Raw genomic sequence first — 26,370 nt, 5'->3', positions numbered from 1 at the left:
TCATTTCAACTAAGCTGTTCCTTATTGGCAGGGAAATCAACTTCAATATAAAATGAGACTATCTAACTAAGCATAAATATATACTGTAGTACAACACAAAATGCACATATTTGAATGCAAATGGGAATTGAAATATACAAAGTATGCATTATAACATAAATTAAAAATAATAATAATCTAAAAAAGTTAAGTAAAACTGATCATTAACAATTAAAAAACATGTAACTGCATGTTAAAAATGGTACCCAAATAAAGGTTCCACTGATGTATTTAAAGGCATTCAGCAGCTGCCACTCCTGCAGCAGAGAACTCACTGAGTGCCCCTTAGACTCTGGCAGCTTCAGTCTAACCTGTGGGCCCTTCTCTCAGCATGACTGACAGCTCGTCTATGAGAGGCCCCTTGAGAGATAATTCATACTTGATCTCACACATAGCATCATAATCTCACACATACACCACTATACTCTTACACAAACACTACTATACCCTCTTACATGCACAATCAAACTCTTTTATTTACTATCATACTCTCATACATACACCACTATACTCTTACACAAACACTACTATACCCTCTTACATGCACAATCATACTCTCTTTTATTTACTATCATACTCTCATACATACACCACTATACTCTTACACAAACACCACTATACTCTTACACAAACACTACTATACCCTCTTACATGCACAATCATACTTTCTTTTATTTACTATCATACTCTCATACACACAGCACTGTTCTCTCTTGCACAGAAAACTATAGCTACTTATACACACATTATATGCTTGCATGATAGTCTGTGTGGCAGAGGATGATAGTATATGTATGTAAGTATGGTTGTATATGTAAATGAAGTTAATAGTGTATGTGAAACAAAGGTCTAATATATGTATGAGAGAATAATGTTATATTTGAAACAGAATAATAGCATATGTAAGAGAGATAAATAGTACTTTGAATGCAAATAATCATGTGTAAGGAACAAAATGACAGTGAATGTAAGACTGAATGATAGGATATGTGAATGAGAATAGCTGTTTGTGTGAGAGAGTTTGACTGAAACGGAAGTAGTACTAAGTTCTGAGCTCCTGATTGGTTATCTTTGATGAAGATGGAAGAAGTGGGATTTCACGGACATGGCCCACCTTCAGTGGCGGCGGGCGAGCTGGAAACAGGGGAAGCCTAAACACTACCTTTAAATCTATCATTACTTTCAACCTGTTTACTTTCAGTTATGACCCTAAAATCAAAAGATACATAGGAGTCAAAGTTATCTTCAATCATTACGACCAGCATATTATTTAAAATCAGTAGTCAATGCATCATATTCATTTCAATTAAATTTTCAAGTGTTTATTTGTACATTTTTAAAGGACTGTCTAATAAAGTGGGAAAAAATGAAGACAGATGTTTGTATCTGTAACTTAGTAAAGTAATGTTAAGGGAAGAGTTGGACAGCTACAGTCCACTGTCAAAAATTTGTGAGTGTATATGTGTGTGTGTGTGTGTGTGTGTGTGTGTGTGTGTGTGTGTGTGTGTGTGTGTGTGTGTGTGTGTGTGTGTGTGTGTGAGTGTGTGTGAATGAGAGTTGCCAGTGTATGTGGTCTAAACTGGACAGGACCGCTGCTGGATGTACAGACATGTTAAAAGACTCTTATCCAGAGTGACTGGTGTAGGTTGCACTTTTCTCCATTTATACAGCTGGAAGTTCACTGAGGCAATTCTGGGTTATGTACCCTGCCCAAGGGTACAGCAGCAGTGCCACAGTGGGGAACCAAACCCAAAACCTTGCCACACTGCTGCCAAAACACTTTACAATTACACTTCAGAGGGACAGCGATTCATGTCTCAGAGGTATACAGTGCATAAACAACATTCTGGGCTGACAGCATGAACGATGGGGAATCCTCCCATAGCCTGCAGTGCTGGGGGATCTGTGCTAGTGCTGGGAACTGCCTCTTTCTTCCCTGTGCTTAGACCACCCTGCAGAGAAACGTGCATGTTTGTGACTTTTTAAAGCAATCCAGAGTCAGGATTTGAGAATGGATTTGAGAAAAGTATGCAGTTTTAGCTGACCGAACTAAAGGCGCTTCTCTAGCGATGCAGATGAACCGAAATTGTGCCGTTAAGGTTACAGAGTTGACAATGGAGAGAATGTTTGCTGGAGGAGGCAGTTCAGAGATGACAGACATGGTAGAGGGCAGATCAAGGAGAGAGTGTAGGGGGGTAAACGGATGTCGAGAGATGAAGAGGGGGGCAGATCAAGGATGGGGAAGGGGTGGATCAGAGACTGAGGTGGGGCTAGTCGTAGACAGGAAGTGGGGGGAGGGGGTTAAAGAGACAGGGAGTGGGTGACTTAAAGGGACAGGAAGTGGGGTGGAACTTCCTAAACCACTATGTTAGCTGGGACCATAAACAAGGGCCTGATCTTCATGGTGATGGCTTTCAGAGAGTAATCATAGCCCCTCCAGGTTTGCCAGTTTATGCCGATGGCGACCTGGATTGGGTCCTTCCCCCACACATACAGGCCATTTGGGTTTGCAAACTGGCAGCGCTTGTACCAGAAGCCTCCCATATGTTTTTTAGCACAGCTGATAGGAGCGGTGTCCTGGTCCTTGTTGAAGGTGGAAAACTTCTGCCCGTTGTGTTGTACCAAAGAGTCCCCTGAGAATCAAGAAGTGAAAACACCTCAGTCCACAGCAGAGTTACGGAAATGCATCCATTACATACCTTTTTTCGATGTATTTAATCCTTACGTTAAAATCACAGCACCTAATTCTTAACCACTTCTTTGAGCGTTCTATCTGTTACAGGGCAATGGGTCCTGGACTAAGCGCAAGTGTGGCCAAGATTAAGATCATTAGAAGCCAGAAGCTGGGGTACAGACTACTATTTAAAGGTATGTCATAGGTTAAAACCCAATCCAGTCACATCCTGGGAAAACTCACAATCAATCTCCAGTACAAATGACACCTGGGAATACTATTATTTTTCTGCCTCAAAGATACTGCATTGCCAAGGATTTTATCTGCACTGACCCTAGATCAGCCTGTTTGACCCTGGGATGGTTGTTATGAGTAGGATCACGGCCCTGCCTTCCAGTGATATTACTAGTGCTTGTTAACTTGTGCTCTCTTTGTGTGCAAACCCCTAGAGGCTGATTGCTTATTGGAGCAACCAGGAAGCAGGACTTTTTAGCCATGAGGCCTCGGGGTACATTCTCTCTCTGCCTGCTCATTTGGGTCACTGGCTCCCAACAGCCTCAGCTTGCTCTCTTTCTCCCTGGGGGGGTTCCCTCTCCCCATTTTAGTCTCCTGGCCCACAGACAGGGTTGTCTGCTTGTTTTGTTGGCTTCTCTTTGCGTCCCACGTACACGACACCATCACCCACGCATCACTCTACAGCCTCACTGACTTACTGATGGACCATTCATATTGGTGAATGTAGTTTCAGTATTTGGTACTTTAATTTTGACTCGGATTGATGTTAATTGCTTGGTGTGGTGGTCCACTTTTTAGTGTGACTTTGAGCCAGGTCATGACAGTAGAAGCTACGAGCTAATAATCAAGACCTACAAGCAACTAACCAAGAGGTGCAGGGTAACATGGCAGATGATCAGGGGTCCCTAAAAACTGGCTATGATCAGTTTGATCAGATGAGACAAGTGAACCACACTCTCACCTGCTCCTCCATCAGCATACCCACTGACATGTAACATGTAGCCCTCGGACTCAGGATCGATATAGAAAGAGGAGTACTGGGCGTAGACCTTCCCCCCCTCAAAGTCCTCCATGTCCACCCTCAACTTGTATTTCCTTGACCTTGTAAGGTGGAAGATGTTCTCCAGTCCTGCAGCAAGACAACAGCACAAGCATCAGGGTCAATGCTGAGGGAAAGAGTTCTAGTATAGAAGTGCGGTGTCACTTTAAATATTAAAGTATTCATTACTTTCACACATATAGGATAAATTCAGATTTACCCAGTGCATTGTGGGATTAAAAAACCTTACCCAGCCAGTACTCTCCAGATACATTCCCAAAGCCGTTCTTGTACTGCTCCCAGGGTCTGTAGAAGTTCACAGAGCCATCCATCCTCCTCTGAATCACCTGAAAGGTCCAAGAATATTTTAATACAATATAAGACACAGGAGCTTTGGCACAGAGACGCTTTCAGCGGATTAATTTATCTGACAGGTGACGTCACTCACTGTCCACCCTCCTACATCGCTGTCCTCATCACAGTCCATGTCACAGTAGACCTGGACAGGAGTAGGCTGTCCAGCAGGGAAAATGGTGTACACCCCACTGTGTGTAGAGCCATTTAAGAAAACATTCTCACAGTCCATGGGCTCGTACCGCACAGGAAGTGAGAGGATCGCCACAGGAAGCAGCAGGAAGAGGAGCACTGGGACCTGCACACCAGGAGAGAGGAACGCTGAGATTCTGTGCAAGCATCACAGCATCTGCTGTATGTGGACATCCGTGAAGAGTTAGTACATCTGGTGCATGCAAATATCAGTGGAAGCTGGTGAGCTTGAAACAGAGGAGGTTAAAAACATCCATTTCCGTGATCCATTTCTAACTCTCCATAGGGCTAATAAATCACTGAAAAAAATCCAATTTGTGGAATTCCATACAGAGGTACAACTTACTGTTAAAGAATTACCATCATACTTATGGGATACAACTGATTTTAAATAAATTACAATCCCTGTCTATCATTGAGAAAGAAGACTGGCTCCGTACTCTTGACAATCTCTCCTTACACAACATTCTACATGGAACAGTATTAGAGGCTCTCAAATTTAACACATCAGAAAAGCATTATACCTACTAATTATTTTGGTCTCGGTCCTAATTTTCACATTTGAGAAAAACATATATATTACTTACAAGTATATGGAGCCAAACCAGATGTCATTGACAATAATAATGCCTACACACAATTTGTTAAAATTTTGATTAGATTTATTTATGATTGCTTTATGATTTGGACCTTCACAGGAAATAATTTAATTCACTGATTTCATCAATTCTAGATTACCATCCATACATTTGATGGTGGAAAAAAAAAAAGCTATAAAGCATTCACTTTTCTACCAGCTCTTGGTTCTGGAATGCATTTCAAAAAGCAAAACAACCTGACACAACCATTTAATTAAAAAAAATAAATAAATAAAAATTAAAAACTGAAGGAGCCATTTTCAGCTATTTGCACTTCAGTGAGATTAGAAAACGATACAATCTATAGTCAGTAAATACTGAAATGTATTACCACCTGACCCATCCCTTAACAGTGTTTTTCAAAACCCTCCAGCGCTGAGGTTGAAATGAAGATAATGTTCTGCTAAGATCTGATGTGGTCGGGGAAAACAAGGAAGCCTTCATCAAAGGCTGTTATCCCTGTAGAAGCTGTGCTACATGTGGCACAATGGTCTGTTGTGACAGTTTTATATACCCAATATAAATAACAATATAAAGTCTTTTATCATTTGTACCACCAAAAAGCAATGGGTACTGTCGTAGATAGCTGCAAGATGCCACACCCACTGAAGCCATACACTGCAGGACACATCTGCGATTCGTCGAGACATCACAAAGCTTTATAGATAAAAATCATTCTGTGAGTCATCGGCAATGTACTGGCATTGAAAAAAAAAAATGAGTTGGATGATCAGTCTGTCAGGGTTCTCGGCTGCTGCTTCCCAGGATGACCAGAGGGCCTCAACTTTCTGTGTATAGTTGCATAGTTATTGGTTTCACCAGTGCTGTCTGCTATTTAAGCCCAGTCCTGCGTTGCCAAACTTTGTGTGTGAACTCCTGTACTAAGCCTGCATTGCTTTCCTTGAGCCATTAAGAAGCTTTGTTTTCTTTAAACCAGACCTTTTTGTGCCCCAAGTCATCTCTGCAGTTGGATTCACCCTGTCCCTTGTAACTCAGTCAGCATCTCATATGCAATCTTGCCAATACCCTGTGCTACATTCCCTACCTGCCACTTATGTGAGTTGCTCTGGGTACAACTGTCTGCTAAATGATGATAATGTAATGTAATGTAACTCTCTGCCTGCCAGTCTACCCATGTGTACCATCAAGCTTCACCATCTTATAAGGAATGATGCTGCTCATCTTGAATATAACCAGCCAAAACTTACTTATATGTAACACCTCTCATCATCTCCCTCTACTGGTTACCAGATGTGGCTACAATAAAATACAAATCTGAGGTCCAAGCCTATGAGGGCAGCAGAAGGAACCCTCTCACCTTCAATCTACTATCAAACCTTATTCTTGCCAGACCACACTTCTCCACAGCTTCTGGTTGCCTTGCCGTCCCTTCCTGTAAGGGTCAGTCTTCGCGGTCACGTATAAAGCACGTGATGAAATACCATCATGCCCTGTCCTGCGTGGCTGTCAAGGCATCTCAAGCAAGTCTTTGAAGTCATTGTGCCCCAAGTTTGACCAAACTGAGGACATCAGACCCAAACCCAAAAATTATGAGGTCACAGAAGAAAGTGGAATGTTTGGATAAACCTTACCATCATACTGGATTCCGAATATGATTGTTTCGGCTGGAATTCCAAACAGCCCAAGCTTCAGAATATCAGGATTGTCTAAAGAGGCATGAAAAAAAAAGCAACAAAGAGAGTGGACGTTACATTTTCCTTTTTTCTCACTTCATAGGAACATATGCTCATCTCTTGCCCAGCTTCTGTGTAATCTTAACAATGGTAGTTGTACTACAGACCATGCGATAGCTTTGCATTTGGAATCGTATAGTCATACCGGAGGGTAGGCCTATATTGCGCTTAGGAGTGGAACCGAGCAGGTACTTGCAATCTCATGACTTCATTTGGCACTGACGCATATTTGAACATGGTTAGAAGTGTCCTGTTTGTACAAGTTCCGTGCGCTTTTATAACTTTGTATTCACACTCTGTAAGACACTCTGGGTAAGACAGCCTGCTAAATATAGGTGTAAATATAACGTATTTATCGTCTATCATAAAAATTGAGTCCAAAAGTATAGTATAACTTACATTCCATGAATTATTTTATTTATTGAGACATATATTCGAAAGGAACCGCTAACCCCTGTTGGTAGACATGAGAAAAGCAAGGACAGGAACAGCTGAAATCCATTACATTCACCTCCAACCACCGTTAAGAGTTAATAATTACGCCATTTAAATACATTTAAATCACCTCAAGCATTAATCACATTTAAACGTGATACTTTCCCTTGGTTATCTGTTTCTGTCAGTACTCCGCCTCCCTAGCTGTGGTGTTTTTGTTTTTTTTTCCCTGTCCATGTGCTTTTGTTTGTTGTTTTTTCTTGTGTTCCAGCCCCGCCCCGCTCTCCGCCCTGTCTCCGCCCTCCTGATCAGTTCCACCTGCCCGCCCGCACACCTGTTTCCAGTCCCCTCATCAGCCCAGCCCTATTTCTACCCTGCTTGTTCCTGTCGTTTTTTTTTTTTTTTTTTTTTTTGCTAGTTCGTCTCAGTGTGTTTTTCGCCTGTTTCGTCCCCGCTGGTTTCTCTCTGTCTGACAGTTCCCGAATTCGACCGTGCCTGCGCCTCGACCTCGTTTCTGCTTGCCTACCTGGTTCCTGACCCTGCTTGCTCCCGTTTTCTGCCCCTGATTCTGCCCTCGGACTGCCTTCCTGATATCGACCCTGCCCGTTTTTGATTTCGCTTGTGTCTTGCATTTCAATAAACCCGCCTGGAACCTGAGGCTCCCGTGGTCTGAGACTGAGTCCTTGTCCGAGCCGTTACAGTTTCTACATTTGAACGTAGACTAACCAGCCACCTATCAAACAAAAGGCATTTTAAAAAACACACACCGAAACAAACCAACTTTTATATCTTAAAAAAAAAAAGCCAAACATTTCAGGGTGAAATCGTCATTCACGCATTTTGGTGTAATTGTATTTAATGTTCGCGTCCTGTAGGCTACATCTCCCTTTGCGCCAGCCTCTGTAAATTTTTTACAATATTACTGAAGCAATAATGCCACAACAGAACAATTGAACAAAGTCTCTATACTGGGGTCAAAAAGGACCCCATTCGGACACCAGTGTCCGAAATATGTCCGTCGCTTGAGGGTTAAAGAGTGTTGTTACGCCACCGTATGTCCACAAGAGGGCCATAGAGGACTAGCAAAGCTTTTCGTGAACAATGGTTTATCGCTTTTCAGATATCATAGAATATCATACAATATGTGCTTAATTTCAGTATATATAATATATATTATGTACAGTAAGTACTCCTTTTCAGTATATGCGACATATGAAAATGCATATAAATACATGCATCTGTCATGTCAACTATTTTCAAATTTATTTACCAAATTTATTATGAGTACAAGCCAACTAAATGAAATCAAAAACATAATATAGCCGAATTTCTAGGCGACAGGGTAATGTTTCGCCAGTGATGACACCTAATCAGACGATCATATAAACAGATTCTGTCCTTTTACACTCAGAAACCCATTCCACCACAGTAGATGCGGGTAGATCTAGCTGTAATGGTACCTTGCAGGTGCTGGAGAAACGGAGCTTTAAGCACAGAAGGGGAGACAGTTGTTTGCATAATCGCTCTTGAATCTTAACTACATTACAATTTTGATACCACAGCCATTTTATCATGTTATCTTTTTATCTGGCATGTTTTCACGCGTGAGAAAGATTATGGTAACAGAAGAAATGAACTGCTTCAGAAGACGATTCCCGTGCAGAATTAATAAGAATAGTTATGCGTTTATGCCTTCTACAGCCTTGAGAAATTTAATTGAAACGCAGCCTAACGAAAATCCCTCTCCAAAAAAAATGAAAATGTGAAAGTTGTGAAAAGCAACCGTTGAATTATGTTTATTAAATTGTTACTTTGTAATTACTATAATGGTTATCACTTTATTTTTCCTAACAGTAGGTCTAATGCATTTTCAAACGGAAACATAATTACCGAACGAGGTTAATTCACAGTCGCCGCGAAGGGGAAATGTGTAAGTATGTGTGAAGGTAGCCTATATAGATGCTCATATATGAAAATATACATAACAGATATCAAATGAAGAACTCGGAGGCGTCTGTATGAAATACAAGAGGTGAGGTAAATAATGGAAACATCAAACGAAAAAAAGATACGTGTTTTAAAGTGAAATTATTTCATGAGTCCTGAGAACAGTGTCGGAAAACCATGACGGCGTACGCCAAAGAAAAACTACTTCAGGATGAACTGACACTTGGCGGGTTAACTGATTCAAACCACAGAATAACCTCCTCAAAGAGCGCAACAAGTCATAACCTGGTGTACTGAATAATGGACTTCTGATATAGACTGATTGGCTGATTGATTGATTGATTGATTGTTGATTGACAGACGGGAATAAAGTGTTCATTCTAGAAAAAGAAAAGAAAAAATACAGAGAAACAGAATACTACGATTTACATCTGAGAAAAGATGACGGAAATGGGGAAAAAGATCAACTCTAATTATGAGTATGTTCATGCTTTGATTTATTGTGCTTTTCTCCTTATTTTTTATCCTCTTAATTCACAGAGAGAATGATAAAAAGCAAAAATGTCTCTCCTCTTCCCATTTCCACCATCTCAAACGGTGAGCAATTCTCTTCTGTTTCTTGCACCCTGGTTAATTAGAGCCAAGGAAAAAGATAAGTCAAGTCCTACCGCAAGACCCCTCTCAAATTTAAGTCTACTAGGGTAATCACCATTTTCTCCAATATTGTATTTCTGCTTGGTAAATCTTTCAAAGCGTTGATAACAATTAAGTAATATGTGGCTCACCTCCTGTCTGTGTCAGTAACCAGGGGCTGGAAGGAGTCTTTGCTCTCAGTGGAGGGAAACACATCCACTAGCTTGTAACACTTTTAACAATGAACTCTCTGGCAGAGTCCCAAGTGAGTGTGTGTGTGTGTGTGTGTGTGTGTGTGTGTGTGTGTGTGTGTGTGTGTGTGTGTGTATGTGTGTGTGTGTGTCTGTGTGTGTTTGTGTGTTTGTGTGTTTATGTGTGTGTATGTGTGTGTGTGTGTGTGTGTGTGTGTGTGTTATCATGCCAACAATGAATCCTCTATGCATTTTTCCTTTGATCGCTATTTCATCACTAGTTTGTTGTTGTGCTTGTTCTTCTGCGTTTTTCAAGTTGTTATTCCTCGAATGGAAACCTGTCCGTCCTTCTTGTGACTGATTCTGCAAATGCCCATGTGACAAATGAGCATTTTGGAATAGAGGAAACAGATACAGTTCCCTCCCTCCCTCCAAATTATACTTTAATCTTAAAAGCACTGCACATGGCAATAGTCATATTGTTCATGAAAAGGAAATTTTATTCAATATTTATTCATATCCCTGTAATGGTGGTGCAGCGGTAAGGAGCAGGGCTTGTAATCGAATGTTTGGTTGTTAAATTCTTCCCTGGGGCACTGCTGCTCTACCCTTAGGCAAGGTACTTCACACAGAATTGCTTATGTAAACATCCAGCTGTATGAATGGATAAAAATTATAACCTGTTTAGGTCGCTCTGTATAAGAGCATCTGCTGAATGACAGTAATGTAATAAGTGATTTGTAAACCCTTTTCTGGCTTGGATCTCATGGAAAAGATGCTTCCTGTAGTGTTTTATGATGTTCTGACACCACTACGTGGGATTTTTGACAAAGCCATATGGCAAAATTACTCTAAATCTTTCAGGTTATTTGTTTGTGAACTGCTTTCTTGGTTCAAACCATGATAAATTGGATTGAGGTCTAGAGATTGACAGGATCAGTTGAGAATATTTATTTTGTGCTCAACTGACCATTTTTGTAGAAAAGGAACAAATGATTATACATTACTATACCGACGTGAACATGAATATTCAAATATTTTGACTGTTGCCTTGTCTCCACTGGGCAGGTTACAGACTGACTCTTGACTAGCTGGGAAATTGCTGGTCTTTCCATTGTCACTAACTTGTCTGAAACCTATCTGTAACCTCACTGACCCTGACTGCTTTTACTTCCTCAAACAAACCTGTCCAGAGGGGAGTGTGTCTGTGATGACATACTAAATGTGGGCATGGTTAATTAAATGTCATGCGGATTGAATTTAACACATTTTGAAATGAAAATAATGTACTGTGATATATTATGGATTGCACCACATTTGAATAAATGTGGCCATATAACCTTCCCTATCAATATACAAGCCTGTTCAACATACAGTTACAATTGAACATTCTATTTATAACTGAATTTAACAGCAAAAGATACAAGCAATAAATAAAAGCACAGCAACAGTGCCAGTTTTTTTTTCTGTTGCAAGTAAGTTAGCTGTGGTGTAAGTGGAATAAAGCAACCAATATATGTGAAATACATATCTTGATCAGATAATGAATGTTCAGGAAGAGCCCTGCTGTTCACATTCCCTTGGACATCGACGACTCTGCCATGGAGACAGTCAACAGTGTCAAGTTCCTGGGAGTGCACATAGCGAGGGACCTCACCTGGACACTCAACACCACCACCATAACCAAAAAGGCCCAGCAACGTCTCCACTTCCTGAAGAAGGCCAGCCTCCCCCCTCCCATCCTCACCACCTTTTACCGAGGGACCATAGAGAGCATCCTCTGCAGCTGCATCACCGTCTGGTTTGGGAATTGCAACGTCGCTGACCGCAAGTCCCTACAGCGGATAGTGAGGACAGCTGAGAGGATCATCAGAGTCCCTCTTCCAACCATGGAAGAGCTTTTCCAGAACCACTGGACCCGGCGGGCAACCTGCATCACCACTGACCCCTGCCACCCCTCCCATGGACTGTTCACCCCCCTGCCGTCTGGCAGAAGGTACCGGAGCATCAGTACTGTCACTGCCAGACACTGCAACAGCTTTTCCCCTCAGGTAGTTAGGCTCCTCAACTCCTCGCTGCCCCCTCCTCCCCTCCTGTACCTGCACAGGAACAGACCCCCAGGAGCACAGCATGCCCCGCCCACTCCCCTGCACTGAGCACATAGGCACTTTAAAAAGTGTATTCTGTTTACATATTTACTTGCACTCTCTGCCTTACAATCTGATGTCGTGTTACTTTGTCTATTTATTTATTGTCTTGTTGTCCTGTCTATTTATTGTCTTGTTATTGTCTATTCATTGTCCTGTGTATTTATTCAGTTGTATTGAATGTAGCACCATGGGTCCCAGGGAAACGTTATTTCAACCCTACTGTATACTGCGTATGGATGGGCTGACAATAAAATCTCTCTGACTCTGACTCTGAATGTGAAAATGCCAAAACTTTGCCGAAGGGAGAGCAAACTGTATGCTAGCACACACCGTTTTAAGTTTAGGTTTACCATTGCATTATGCGTGTGTGTCTGTGTGTGTGTGTGTGTGTGTGTGTGTGTGTGTGTGTGTGTGTGTGTGTGAATGAGAGATGCAGTGTATGTGTTACATACTCAGGACAGTTGTTGGTCAGGATGCACAACGTTCTGGCCATTTCACAGGGAAACACACACTTTCAAAATGAAGGGTACGGCATGCAAGCACTCAGCACAGTGTCAGAGTTCAGCTGAATTCAAGTTCATTAATCATTTTAACTGAAACATGTTTGCAGGGCTGAAGCATGTGCCCTTTTAAAAATCAGGACACCAACCAAAAATAATACTTCACAATTATGCTGTAGAGCAGCGTTTCCCAACCCTGCTCCTGAAGGCACACCGTCCTGCATATCTTCTATCTATCCCTGCTCTACCTACCTGACTGAACTCATCAGTGGCACTTTTGATTAGCTGAGCACACCTGATTTAGTCAAGCAGGAAGGATACATAGAAGATATGCAGGACAGTGTGCCTCCAGGAGCAGGGTTGGGAAACACGGCTGTAGAGGACCATCGACACATTTCTTGAAAGCAAACTGCACTTGAGTAACCTTCTTAGTTATCACAGAAGATTGGGAATCATTCCTTTGCTGGATCTGAGATAGTGACAGGAATTTCCAATTACTTCCCCAAGCTTACAGAACCATATTGTGAAACTTAATGTCTGCGACTTTTTAGTGTTTGTTTCTCAATAGCCAGAGGAGGACGGTTGTCTATCCGTGTGTGTGTGTGTGCGCTTGTGTGTGTATGACAGACCAGGGTGCCCCCAGGTAACAAAGCAAAAACTTCTGAAGAACAGAGATAAAGCTTACCGTACTTGAACAACATTCCTAGTTGTCAGCTATGCAAGAAGGTAATCGAGGAAGTGAATCTACAAAAGCTGGTATTATGCAATGTATTAGACAAATTGTGTGTGTGTGTGTGTGTGTGTGTGTGTACCAGGGTGTTACCAGGGCACAGTACTTTCCAAGAACAGAGATGCATTTCTCAAAAACACAAGGTGCATAGACAGCATTTTGGGCTGTCCACAGTGCATGGAAGATGGGGCCATCACCTATAGAGGTAGGTGGATCGGTGCTAGTGATGGGAATTACCTCTTACTTCCCTGTGCTTAGGACACCATGCCGAGAAACTGCATGTCTCACCTTTTAACCTGTGTTAACCTCTCCACAGAGGTAGTGAGAGCAGTGCTGTTTAGTGACACAACACACAAAGACAGTAAAATACACTCATGGTTATATACTATATGTGTGTATTAGGCAGTGCATATGTGACTCTCAGTGTGTGCGTTTGTGTATTATGGAGTGTGTGCGTTTGTGTATTATGGAGTGTGTGTGTTTGTGTATTATGGAGTGTGTGTGTTTGGTGCACGTGTTTGCGTGTGTCTTTGCAGTATTAGGCATCGCATCTGAGACTATGAGTGTGTGTGTGTGTGTGTGTGTGTGTGTGTGAGAGAGAGAGAGAGAGAGAGAGAGAGAGAGAGAGAGTATTATGGAGTGTGTGTGTGTTTTGTACATGTGATTGTGTGTGTATTAAGCAGCATTGGGCAGCTGAATACATGAGACTATTAGTATGTGTGTTTGTGTGTGTGTTGTGCATCTGTGTGTGTATCAGGCAGTATTATACGGTGTGTTTGCGTGTCTGTCAATGTGAGTGTGTATGTGGCCAGGTCATTACCTGGGAACAAAACCAAAGAACAAAACCAATGCTTTCGCAGAACAGAGATACACTTCTTAGAAGCACACAATACATGAGCAGCATTCTTGGCTGTCAGTTACAGTATGCACAGATGAGCGGGAAACCAGCCATGCTAGACGCACGCTTTCAGTGATACAAGCTCATTTTTTGTGACCATATTTGTATTACTTTTTAACAAATAAAGCACAAATACACGTAACAACGTGCGTAAAAAAGGATGCGGGCGTTAGTGTGTGTGTGTGTGTGTGTGTGTGTGTGTGTGTGTGTGTGGGTGTGTGTGTGTGTGTGTGTGTGTGTGTGTGTGTGTGGGTGTGCGTGTGTGCGTGTGTGTGGGTGTGCGTGTGTGCGTGACTAGGGTCTTCCCAGGTCACAAAAGAAAATAATACTTTTGAACAATGGAGCTGCATTCTGCAGACTCGTACAATGCATGGAATCACTCTTGGCTGCCAGCACCGCCTGGAGGATGGACAGGCTGGCCATGGCCTGCAGGATCTGGCTTGGTGCAGTTGTGACACTAACGGTAATTCCCTTTTACTTCCCTGTACTTAGAATACCATCCTGAGAAGCTGCGGGACTGTCTCAGCTTTTAATATCAGTGTTTCAACAGCCAGCACGTGCACAAACACGCACGCACGCACGTACGCACACACACACACTATACACACACAGTACACCCAATGTACTGTAGGTCGCTTTGGAAGAAAGTGTGTTCTAAATGAATAACTGTAACACACACACACACACACAAAAAATGCCTAATATTGCTTAATACACACAAACACATGCACAAAACACACACTGATACACATACACACACACTCCAATGTACTGTAGGTCGCTTTGGAAGAAAGTGTGTGCTAAATGAATAACTGTAACACACACACACACACACACACACACGCATTAAATCGTTTTGTTAACACTTACTTTGTCTAAGGGGAAAAAAATGTATTTACATTGTGTCAGCTGAGGTATCTACAGAGACCGGTCGACAAGATTGTCTGGATTGTACACATATAAAAACAATCACGTCAGAGGAATATTTCATTGCTTTGTAATGTGAGAAAGTACCAGCTGAGTGCCGGGGAAAACGCACTCAGAAATTTGAAAATTAGATGAAGATGTTTTCTTTTATCTTTAATTCGTCGCAAACAATAATTCCTAGCTGTTTACTAATTTTAAATTAAGACAAATCAACTATAAAACATCTACAAAACACACAGGATCACAACTCACAACAACACATCACAAAGCACAACAAAAATACCTGTTCATAGAAACAATGAAATAATATCTATACAAAACAACAATAAATAACTATATACACTTAGGTGATAGTAAAACAAATCCTAGATGTGCTATTAAATAAGTTCATATTTCATTTATATTACCAATAATTGAAAAATTCCTTTAATAATCAAATTAGCTCTCGCTATTTGCGTCTGAATATATTGCAGCTATCAGTAAGCAGAGACGTGTCTTCATGGTAAACAATCCTGTTGTTTCCTGACATCTGATTTAACACCATGTCACTATGTTTCTCACACAGAGCAAAAAAAAGCTTCTTTTCCTGAAATGACTGAGATTTCAAACAGAGCTGAATTGGAGCATATGTTATGCTATAATAAGAATATGTTATGTTATAGTTATGTCTGGAAGTAAACTAGGGAACTGCTGCTCCTGCTGGAGATGCTAAAATATGGGCAGACTTTGTGCTCGGGGTTAAGTGACATTGTGGCTAACAGGGGCAGCTTGAGTTGTGGTATTGAAAGTCAGCGTGTATCACTCAAGTGCAGAATGTCATTATTATGTCATAATTAATGCTGTACTGAAAGAAATGAGGAAGGAGTGACAGAGCCAAAATATTCTGTGTTCGGCATTCGTTTGACTCAAGGCATTCACATACTGTGTGTGATGTATCTGTCCAAACACTCAACGAAGTGAATAACTGAAAAAGCTAAACTTACTGGAGCTTAACATATACCTACACTACTTTTAAACGTTTGTGCATGTTGCTGTGGAGATGTGGAAATAGCTGTTTTTTTAGCAGCTTGATGCAGTGGCAACAAGAAAGATTTAGTAAAACAGTTTTTTTTTTTTTAATAGATATATAGTGTATCAGAATTTGTGCAACAGATATTTACCTTAATTGGGCGCAACAATGTTAAGAAGAAGAAGCATAATTTAGTGTTTCATAAACTGAATCCAAATTATTGATTTTTTTCCCTTTCACATCAGTGTTGAATGATATATGTTTACAAGGTTTGAGTCCCAATGTGTAAATGGTATTGCAATTCCACATACACTCAGATACCAAGCAGCAGGCATGACACCAGAATGGAGAGGGTTATTGTAGTTATTACATGTTTATTACATATTTTCAGGTAATGGTAGCTATTTGTTCATCTTTCTGATGCTTGGGTTCCTTTCTAAGCAGATGCCATGGAAAATGCACCATACTAAATGTACGCTTTATGTACAATCTTGATTTCAATCTTATTTCTACAACAAATAAAATTTGATTGATTGATTGATTGCATACTACATACAAAGCAGGACAGACCACATCCTTCCACTAAGATTAAGGAGAGAGTGGCACTTCTCTGAGTTATTAATGCACTGTAATTACCATTACAGGACTGACTGTAGTGTTTGTGGGAATAAAAAATGCACTCATGCTCACTAGCAGAATGAATGAGACACTTAAACTTAAACTGTATAATTCAACACTGCACTCTGAGTCACACTCACCTAGATTAGCAGAGTGACTGTGAGTTTTGATTGAGGTAAGAGAACACTCTTTGACCTGCTGACCCTATCATCAACCCTAACCCGCACCACTGTGTTCGAAGTACAGGGAAGTAAGAAGCAGTTCCCATCACTGACACAAATCCACGCACTTGTACGGGCTATAGTGCCATCCTCCATGCACCAATCACAGCCCAGAATGATTTCATGTACTGTGTGCTTTTGAGAAACATGCCTTATTCCTGGAAAGAGTTTTGATCAAATGGTACTGTCACACTCACACACACACACACACACACACACACACACACACACACACTCACACAGTCACAGATTCTCTGTCTGTCTGTCTGTCTGTCTCTCTCTCTCTCTCTCTCTTTCTTACACACACAGATAGTCACGCATACATGCTTACACTGATGCAGATAAACTGTCACACAAACAGTGCATAATCATGACCTTGCATCACTAATTGAAGTTCCAAATGAAGACTTCCTATGTAATTAATCATACGAAGGCAAACTGGTACCCTCCTTGACTATAAAAATTACGCTTACCTCTTCCCATGTATGCACATATAAAGCAGTCGATACTCCATTCATCTACATCTAGAAAAAAAGACAGTTAAATGAACATAACATTAATGCTCTCAACTGTTTATCTCAATCTCAACACCTCGATAGACTTGAACATTTGTGGTTCAAACTCAAGGCAGCAGTTCACAAAGAAAAAAGATCTCAAAGACCTGGAACAACTCTGCTCAAAATGGCCAAAAATCCCATTCAGAAGGTACTGTAAAACACTACAGGAAGCACCTTAGCAGTGTAGCTCACACTGAAAGAGAATTACCAAAACACTAATGACAGTGATGTGAATAAATATGCCTCTTGAGTTTTCTTGAATAAGGTCGATGGTTTATGAAAAAATATCACTAGTAAAGTGTAACTTTTTTCAGAAATAACAGCTCTGCGAATCAGAAAAAAAAAATTGTCCAATACAAATGATTTCTCTTTTGTTTGTTTTATGTTTTTTTTTTATATTTCATGTTTTGTATTCCTATTTTGTTGGGAGCGTGAGCATGCAGTATGAGTATGCAGGAAACTGATTCGTATGCATGCTTTGAGGAATTGATTACAGAAGGATGCATCTACATTTGAGGAAAAAGGACTTGCAAAAATGCAGGACAACAAGTTTAAACAGTGATGAAAATTAAGCATGCATAGATAATTAGAGGTTGCTGTGATGTATACAATGGGATTTCTGCCAGGGACTTCATCTATAAAAGTGTCTGAGGGGAAACAGTACCCATCACTCAGAGCAACAACACTGTCCTGTCCCTGGTTACTGACACGGAAAGGAGGTGAGCTGCTATATTACTTCATTTCATGAATTTAGACATATATTTATTTTGTAGTTTAAAGTGGATCAGCTGATAGCTCCCCACTCCTTCTGATTATTTGTTATGAAAATAATTCTGTCAACTCCTGAATTAATCATTGTTCATTGTTTTCTGTGTTTATGTTTGAACACAAAGTTTTGCCTTATTGGTTACATGTACTGCAATGTTTTGTGATTCAGAATGATTATTCTTCCAGTATTTTTTTTTTTTCATTACGTAATCTGCACATAAATGCATACCACCACTGGAATATTTTCATGTTTTAGTAATAGAAGAATTTGCTTTGTTTGATATGTTAGAATGTTACATTTTCATATTCATGTGAATTTACTCTTGAAAGCGGCTCTGTGGTTTCCTCTGATAAAAAATGTTTCAAAATTATGACAAAATTGATGGCAGAGCAAAACATATGCCTTCAAATCTTCAAATTATAGAATAACTAGACTTTTGGAAAAACAGAAATACTATTCAAACAAAAATAGTCCAATACACACCCTGTGCAGTTTATCAGAATATTTCTGAAGTAAATAATAACACATTTACATTATTGGCATTAGGCAGATGCCCTTCTCCAGAGAGAAAAGGAAAGGTTACAATTGTAACAAAGGTTACAATTTTTGCATGTCATCCATTTATACAGCTGGATATTTACTGAGACAATTCTGGTTTAAGTACCTTTCCCAAGGATAAATCAGCAGGACCCCAGCGGGGAATTGAACCAGCAACCTCTCTATTAGAACACCTCATCCTTACCACTATGCTACACAAAAATAGGCCTTCAATGTATTGTTATGACTTTATGGAGTAAGCAAAGTACTATTCTACAAAAATGGCTGAGTTCTTGTCAGGGAAGAGATCTACCAGTGCACCAATCCATTGATGGTAGATACACAAATTTCTCAAGAAATAGCTGTTGGCTAAAAGTGAGCATTTCTAGAACTGCACTTGCCTTTGTGTCAGTGTTTCCAGTGTGGGCGCAGGAGGTGTTGCGTTGAGGTGATCTTAACGCTCAAATGGCATTATGTTTAGTTAGTTCTGTAAGTTCTAAATGTAAGTGTTAAATGGGGGAGAAATCCTGACAGGTAACCACCAATTAAGTCTATCTAAATACAGCATTCTTAAGATTTTTATGTAAACAAGACATAATGGCCACGCACAGCATTATTATCATGTTATAGCATGTTTCCATGCTCTGTAGCTATCATCACAGCTCATTATTCATGAAAAGTTGAGAACTTTATTACAATACATACACTAAAGCTTCCCTATTAACATAAAATAAGGAAGCCATTACATTTTACCAAACCATATCATTCACCATGATAATTCACAAATGTCCTGGGCAAAAAAAAAAAAAATGAAATTCATAATAAAAGCAGCTCAACCGTGCATGATGGATTGGGAAATACTACCACAGATGGAGAAAAGAACAAGAGGATGTGTTATATATATATGCAGCATGTTTAGGCAGCATTTTATATATGTTATGTATGAGTCATCTGAGTCAGCAATGTTCTCATGCTTCAGCTGCAGCCATTCTCATGTCATGTGTACCCAAAGTTGCGTATAAAGCATAGCTGAAAGGTTGTATGTATGGTTCGGCTTTTTAGTGGTCATTTAGTGTGTTTCACAGAACTATAAAGAGCCACATCAAACACACTAAAAAGAAGTAATGTCATGTTTCACTGAGTAAAATTAAAATGTAATGCTCTGTGTGTTTGTTGGTTCTTTTCTTTACTCCCATTAGACAATCCTGATCTTCTGAATATTGGATCATATTTGGAATCCATTACTATGGTAAGATTAATGCCAACATTCCAAGATCTTGTGTGACCTCATAATGGTTTGGAACTGGTGTTCTAAACAGCTCCAGAACTTAATGAGGGGGGTAACGGGTTTTGGCTGTTTGATCTCATAAAAACCATGGAGGGCATTCGGTGTTTATTGCTGGTTTCAGTCCATATCTTACACCATCATGCGTTGAGTGTGAGCTGGAATGGGAGGAGTCCTAGCTTTAGAAGTGTGCTTTCAGTTCACAAAGCGATGAAGCGGCATTCTCAGATATGGACTTGTCTTCTGTTTGTGTCCAGTTGTGTCCACCTGCAAAAACCTGGTATATCTCTCATCATCAGAAATTCCACTGTATTAACTTTTATTTAGCTCCTCTGACATAGCTCTAGTGTTGACGCTAGTATGCTATTATGAAATCACCATGCTAACTAAAGTTATTTTAACTATAACAGAAATATTAGAGTACCTTAAATAAGTCTTTATCAGAAGAAAAGGAATAGTGGTAATTATTGCAATCTTTTGGTTAAAACTTAAAATTTACTGAAGGTGTTTAAGCTAAAAGGAATCAGTTGCTCATATGTGACCATCATGTATATTGGCACACAATGTGAGAACGAAACGAAGACCGGTATACGCCGATACAATATTAAAAAATAAGTTTTTTTGTAAACCTCCTCTACTTCAAGCTTACTGTCAAACGCTGATGTCCATATTACAGCAGACACTACAATGCTTGTACAGTCTCAGCGTTCCTCTCTCCTGGTGTGCAGGTCCCAGTGCTCCTCTTCCTGCTGCTTCCTGTGGCGATCCTCTCACTTCCTGTGACAAAGTATCAGCCAACGGACTGTGAGGATGTCTACTACAACGGCTCTACACAGAGTGGGGTGTACACCATCTTCCCTGCTGGACAGCATTCTCCTGTCCAGGTCTACTGTGACATGGGCTGTGAGGAGGATGATGATGAAGGAAGGTGGACAGTGAGTAACATCACCTGTCAGATAAACTCACCTGCTGAAAAGTGTCTCTGAAAAGCTACATCTAACTCCTAGATCCCAGATATAAATAAACTGATTGTAGTTGATTATGATCATGATGTTGATAATGATGGCAATTATGATATTGATGAGGTCCATTGATCAATATACATGTGTCTCTCAGGTGATTCAGAGGAGGATGGATGGCTCTGTGAACTTCTATAAACCCTGGGAGCAGTACAAGAGCGGCTTTGGGAATGTATCTGGAGAGTACTGGCTGGGTAAGGCTCTTTCACTCCCACAATGCACTAAGTAAACCTGGAGATGTGTTTCCTGATTAAGGCCAATCTACCCTATCTGGATGACAGCAACAAACGGAATACATTACCATTGAAATGTACACTGCACTTCTCCTGTAATATAGCTCTGGTCGTTAATATTGACCCTGATGCTTGTACTGTTGTCTCACCGCAGGACTGGAGAACATCCTTCTTCTCACCTGGGAAAAGAAGTATGAGCTGAAGGTGGACATGGAGGACTTTGAGGGGGGGAAGGTCCACGCCACGTACGCCACCTTTGCTATCGACTCGGAGGCAGATGGGTACAGGCTGCAGCTTGGAAAGTACATAGATGGAGGAGCAGGTGAGAGTGTGGCTCGACTGTCTCAGGTGATCATCACCAACAGTGTGCAGCCAGATTTAGGAACCTCTGATCCTCTGCAATGTTATGCTGCACCTGGATTAGCTGCACGTGGGTTCTGCTCGTTACAAGCATCTCAGGGTCAAACTGATCTAGGCTCAGCGCAAAGACCCAGGCAATGCAGTAATGCTTGAGGCAGACTATCACCTCATCATGGTTTGAGTAGAAAGACAAATTGCACACACTTTATGCAAGGCTGTGAAGTAACAGCAGCAAGTTCCAAAAAAAAAAAAATACCAGAAAAGACTGGGAGGCCAGAAGATATTTTTCTTATTGCATTTGTGCTAATATGTATGTATAATAATTTTATAAAACTTGTTTTAACTTACCTTTGTGAATCACTGGGGATCTCAGAGTGACTTTTTTCAGGAGAGATCAGACAGGGTTGTCCCAGGGTGTGACCAGTGTATGGTTTTAACTAGCTTTACAGTTGGCTGTCCCCCAGCGTTGCCTGGCCTCTAATGACCTTATTCTTGGCCATGCCTGTGCTTTGTTCAGCACTGGTTAGATTTAATGCATTTCCATCCTGTCACTCTGAGTGAATTCCTCTACCGTGAACTAAAGTCTCCTCTCTTGCGTTGCTCAGGAGATTCTATGGCCTACCACGACGGGAGTAAGTTTTCCACCTTCGACAAGGACCAGGACAGCTCTTCCTCTAACTGTGCTAAATCATATCTGGGGGGATTCTGGCATAACAACTGCCATGTGGCGAACCCTAATGGCCTGTATCAGTGGGGAGACTCTACATATGCCACTGGTGTGAACTGGAAAACCTGGAGGGGCTATGAGTACTCCCTGAAAGCCATCGTCATGAAGATCAGACCCCTGTCAAAGCTCCCGACTGGCCCAGAGGCTTAGGCTCTGGCTGTGTGCCAAAAGAGATACACTGCATCCCTTCCTCCTTTCCTACGTCTTCATATGCTGCATGACCTGGATCTCAATAACTGGTAACCTCCTTAAGGACAATTCAAGCTCGTCCTTGTTCTTCTCCTTCTGTGAAGACTGCATCGATGCGTTCTCGCTCAGAGGAGTTTTTCAAGGGTCCCTGACATAAACCACACACACACACACACACACACACACACACACACACACAAACGGTGACATCATTTGCATTTTCATTTTTTTGTTCAATAACATAATCAGTCACTACAGAAATACAAATAAATGTGCATACAACAGGTAACCAGCCACAGTACAACGACGAATCACAATTCAAATGAATTGCATTTTGACAGGAATTGCACACTTTCTTATGGATCTCCTTTTAAAACTCTAAAATGGATTTTTATGCATTTTTTTTTTAATCATTTTGAAACGTTTTGCTTGCAAAATAGTCTTATTCACCATGCATTCCAAAAAACAAACAAACAAACAAAAAAAACATCTGTCCTGAATAAAAGATTCCTGCTGAACAACATACATCATTGCCAAAGTTCGGTTGCATAAGAACGTTGTGTTTCCCTCACCACATTAGGCACCTCCTTATTTTCTCCTCCTCACATCTGTCCCTCGTCTCCTTGTGGGGCGTCACTGAGGACACTGAGGAGGAGACACAGTATGCATCTCTAAAGTATTGGGAAGAACCCTGTGTCCCTTTAACCCGCCCACTTCCTGTCTCTGACCCTTCAACTTCCTGTCTGTGACCAACTCCCTTTCCCTGACCCGCCCTCCACCGTGTCCGTGTTTGTCTCTGAACTGCCTCCTCTTGCAAATACTCTCACCACCTTTATCTCTGTAACCTAACAGCACAATTTCAGGTCATCTGCATCGCAAGTGTAATGCCTTCAGTTCAGTCAGCTAAAACTGCTGACTGAACTTCTTCTCACATGCATGGTAAAATAAAATGGCTTCTGTGCAGTCTGACTCTAGGTTACTTTAAAAAGTCACAAACATGCATGTTTCTCAGCAAGGTGTTCTAAGCACAGGGAAATAAGAGGCAATTCCCAGCGCTAGCATAGATCCTCCAGCCCTGCAGGGTACCCATTCAAACATAAGGGGAACACACACTTAAATATAAAACATACACACAGTACACACACACACTCTCTCGCTCTCTCTCTCTCCCACACACACACACACACACACACACACACACACACACACATAAACTCACAGAGATACACATCATCACACATGTATACTGTATATACAGAAATACATACATTACAAATTAACAAGGATTTATCGATTTAATTTACGTTAAATGCTCATGACACATCACAGCTTTTGTGAGGTCTGTGTTCTAAACGGTATTGTTCATTGTACTTAACCTAACCTAAAAGTTTATTCTCAGTAATTTAAATCGATCTAACTAAATTTAGCTCCGTTTTGTAATTTGAATTTTGTAACACAATAAAGCTATAATGTGAAACATTTAAGAGAAAGCTTTGGGATTACTTGCCACTTAATTGTTTAAATTGCCATCCTTGTTAATTAAACAACCTCATGCTGTAGCTTTCGCAATAGCGCACAAACTACAGACAATCTGAGCTGTTTCGCGAGCATAATCATTTACTCTATTTACGCATTGGTGTCAATTATTCTGTGAATTATTGGTTTTATTGTTAATCAAGGAGGATAAAGGGGAACAGGTTGGAAGTAATGATAGATTTAAAGGTAATGTTTCAGCCTCCCCTGTTTCCAGCTCACCAGCCGCCACTGGCAACAACTACAACATTAGCGTCACTGGAGAGGTGTACATTGAAGCAACGCTATGGTGAGCATGCAAGCCTCCACTTGGCTCAGGTAGCACTGTGCAGGTCCTGAGGAAGGTGCCAGGTCTCTCCCAGGTGGTGAGGCCAGTGCTGGTCAGCTGACCTAATGACCATCAGATATAATCTCACAACCAGACAATGCAGCCATATGCTAGTTATGCTCTCACCATTGCCTAACACGCATAAGGTGCAAGCCCTGCTCAGATTCACAGTGAAAAGGATGGACGTAGACAAAACAAAGGGAAAACCAGCACCACAAGTTGTGGTTACAAAGTAGTCATGGAAACAGTGGCTGGCTGGTGTTCTACTGGAATACAGAACATAATCGGCTCTCCCAGCTGAAACAGAACATGTACGATCAACACAAATAAAACTAGCAGTACCTCAGGGGCTAGATTATCACATAATACAAACCACCTTAAAGAATATCACTAACATCGTTTACAGTACCAATCAAAAGTTTGGACACAACTGATTAAGATAATGGGAAACATGCATTCAAAAACATTTTGATCTAAAGACATACTTAAATGCTTGAAATCTGTTTGCTAGACAAATATGAATAGTGAAGTTGATGCCTATGCATGATTTTTTTTTTTCCAGACAAAATCTTTAATTTAAAAAAAAAATTGGCTATGTTGAAGAATCTAAAGAATCTTTTGGTCACTGCATAATTATATTTGTGGTATTTCATAGTTTTGGTAAAAATAGTAAAAATAAAGAATGAAAAGTGTGTCCAAACTTTTGACTGGTACTGTATATTGCATTACGTGAGGGAGTCCAGTGCTTCCACCAAGTCCTGGTTGCAACTCACTGGACAAAATGAAATCTTTCAAACATGAAACTTTAAAACTTTGCTAAAACCCACTGCAAAACATCACCAAATGTTGAAAAGCTAGATACAGCGAGATATTAAATTGTACACAAGTCACTGTTAATAAACCAGTGACTTACCCCTAGACTGAGAGTAAACCAATAACGTCTCTCTGCTGGTGACCGAACTGTCCTCTCCTCTATTTCTCAGGAGACGCTCTGAGCTATCACAATCAGCAGAAGTTTTCCACCTTCGACAAGGATCAGGATAACTATTACTACTATTATTACTATTATTATTACCCATATTACAATAACTGTGCCGAAAGGCATCAGGGAGGATTCTGGTTCAATAGCTGCACGAATACAAACCCCAACGGCTTGTATGTTTGGGGGCACAATAGCAACTACGACACTGGCGTCACATGGCTAACTTGGAAGAGTTACTACTCCCTGAAGTCCATCACCATGAAGATCAGACCCTTGTCTCTGGATGATGCGGAGGAGTAGGAGGAGCTTCTCTCTGGCCACGCCCACTCATTGTGTCTGAACAAGGTGTGTGACAAGCAGCAGTGTAGGTCAGCATGAAGCTCTGTATGTCTGCAGGTGTAATATTAGTTGAAATAGTTCCTATTATACTTATGACACTCCTGTGGCTCTCATGTTTCTTATCTGCTTTTTCTTTCTTGAGGAAAGCTCTACGCATTGGGATCAGGGAAAATCTTTCTGAAGGACTAAGATTGGTTATATGCTTATACACTGTAGTATTTAATCGCTAATGTATACTTAGCTCTACTGTACACATGGTCTTGTTCTTGCAGGCTCTGGTGATATGCACTATATGTATCTATGCAATGACAGCTTTGTAAGTCTCTCTGGGTAAGAGTGACAGACAGGTGGAAGAATAAAGATAATGACCAACCCTCTCTCCTCTCTCGTCATGTGTACTGCGTCTGGCCGGGTGTCTCCCTGGTATCTGAGTGGATCTAGAATCACAATATCTATGCCTCACCGACAACTGCCCTCTGAACCATCCACTGGCTTTCAGTGTCCTTGTATGCTTGATTTTGTTTGTGCGTGTGTGTCTGTGTGTGTGTGTGTGTGTGTGTGTGTGTGTGTGTGTGTGTGTGTGTGTGTGTGTGTGTGAGAGTGAGTGT

At 40.9% G+C, this 26,370-nt stretch overlaps 2 protein-coding genes across 2 annotated transcripts; one reads left to right on the top strand and one right to left on the bottom strand.

Moving 5' to 3' along the window:
• Positions 1-1,757: 1,757 nt before the first annotated feature.
• On the bottom strand, positions 1,758-9,907 carry LOC118783598 (microfibril-associated glycoprotein 4-like). The gene is made up of 6 exons (XM_036537543.1): positions 9,813-9,907; positions 6,544-6,618; positions 4,216-4,419; positions 4,018-4,114; positions 3,690-3,857; positions 1,758-2,672 (listed from the first exon to the last, which is right to left on the bottom strand). The coding sequence occupies exons 2-6, from the start codon at positions 6,547-6,549 to the stop codon at positions 2,395-2,397; spliced, it is 753 nt and encodes a 250-aa protein (XP_036393436.1). The 5' UTR covers positions 6,550-6,618; positions 9,813-9,907; the 3' UTR covers positions 1,758-2,394.
• An 8,207-nt stretch (positions 9,908-18,114) lies between these two features.
• On the top strand, positions 18,115-26,132 carry LOC118783615 (microfibril-associated glycoprotein 4-like). Its single transcript, XM_036537567.1, has 6 exons — positions 18,115-18,180; positions 19,967-20,016; positions 20,781-20,987; positions 21,169-21,265; positions 21,459-21,626; positions 25,425-26,132. Exons 2-6 carry the CDS (start codon positions 20,014-20,016, stop codon positions 25,721-25,723), a joined length of 774 nt encoding a protein of 257 aa, XP_036393460.1. The 5' UTR covers positions 18,115-18,180; positions 19,967-20,013; the 3' UTR covers positions 25,724-26,132.
• Positions 26,133-26,370: the final 238 nt, after the last annotated feature.

This window comes from Megalops cyprinoides, chromosome 1 (genome assembly GCF_013368585.1).
Source record: "Megalops cyprinoides isolate fMegCyp1 chromosome 1, fMegCyp1.pri, whole genome shotgun sequence".
NCBI lineage: Eukaryota > Metazoa > Chordata > Actinopteri > Elopiformes > Megalopidae > Megalops > Megalops cyprinoides.
This window is presented reverse-complemented; position numbering and strand designations above follow the sequence as displayed.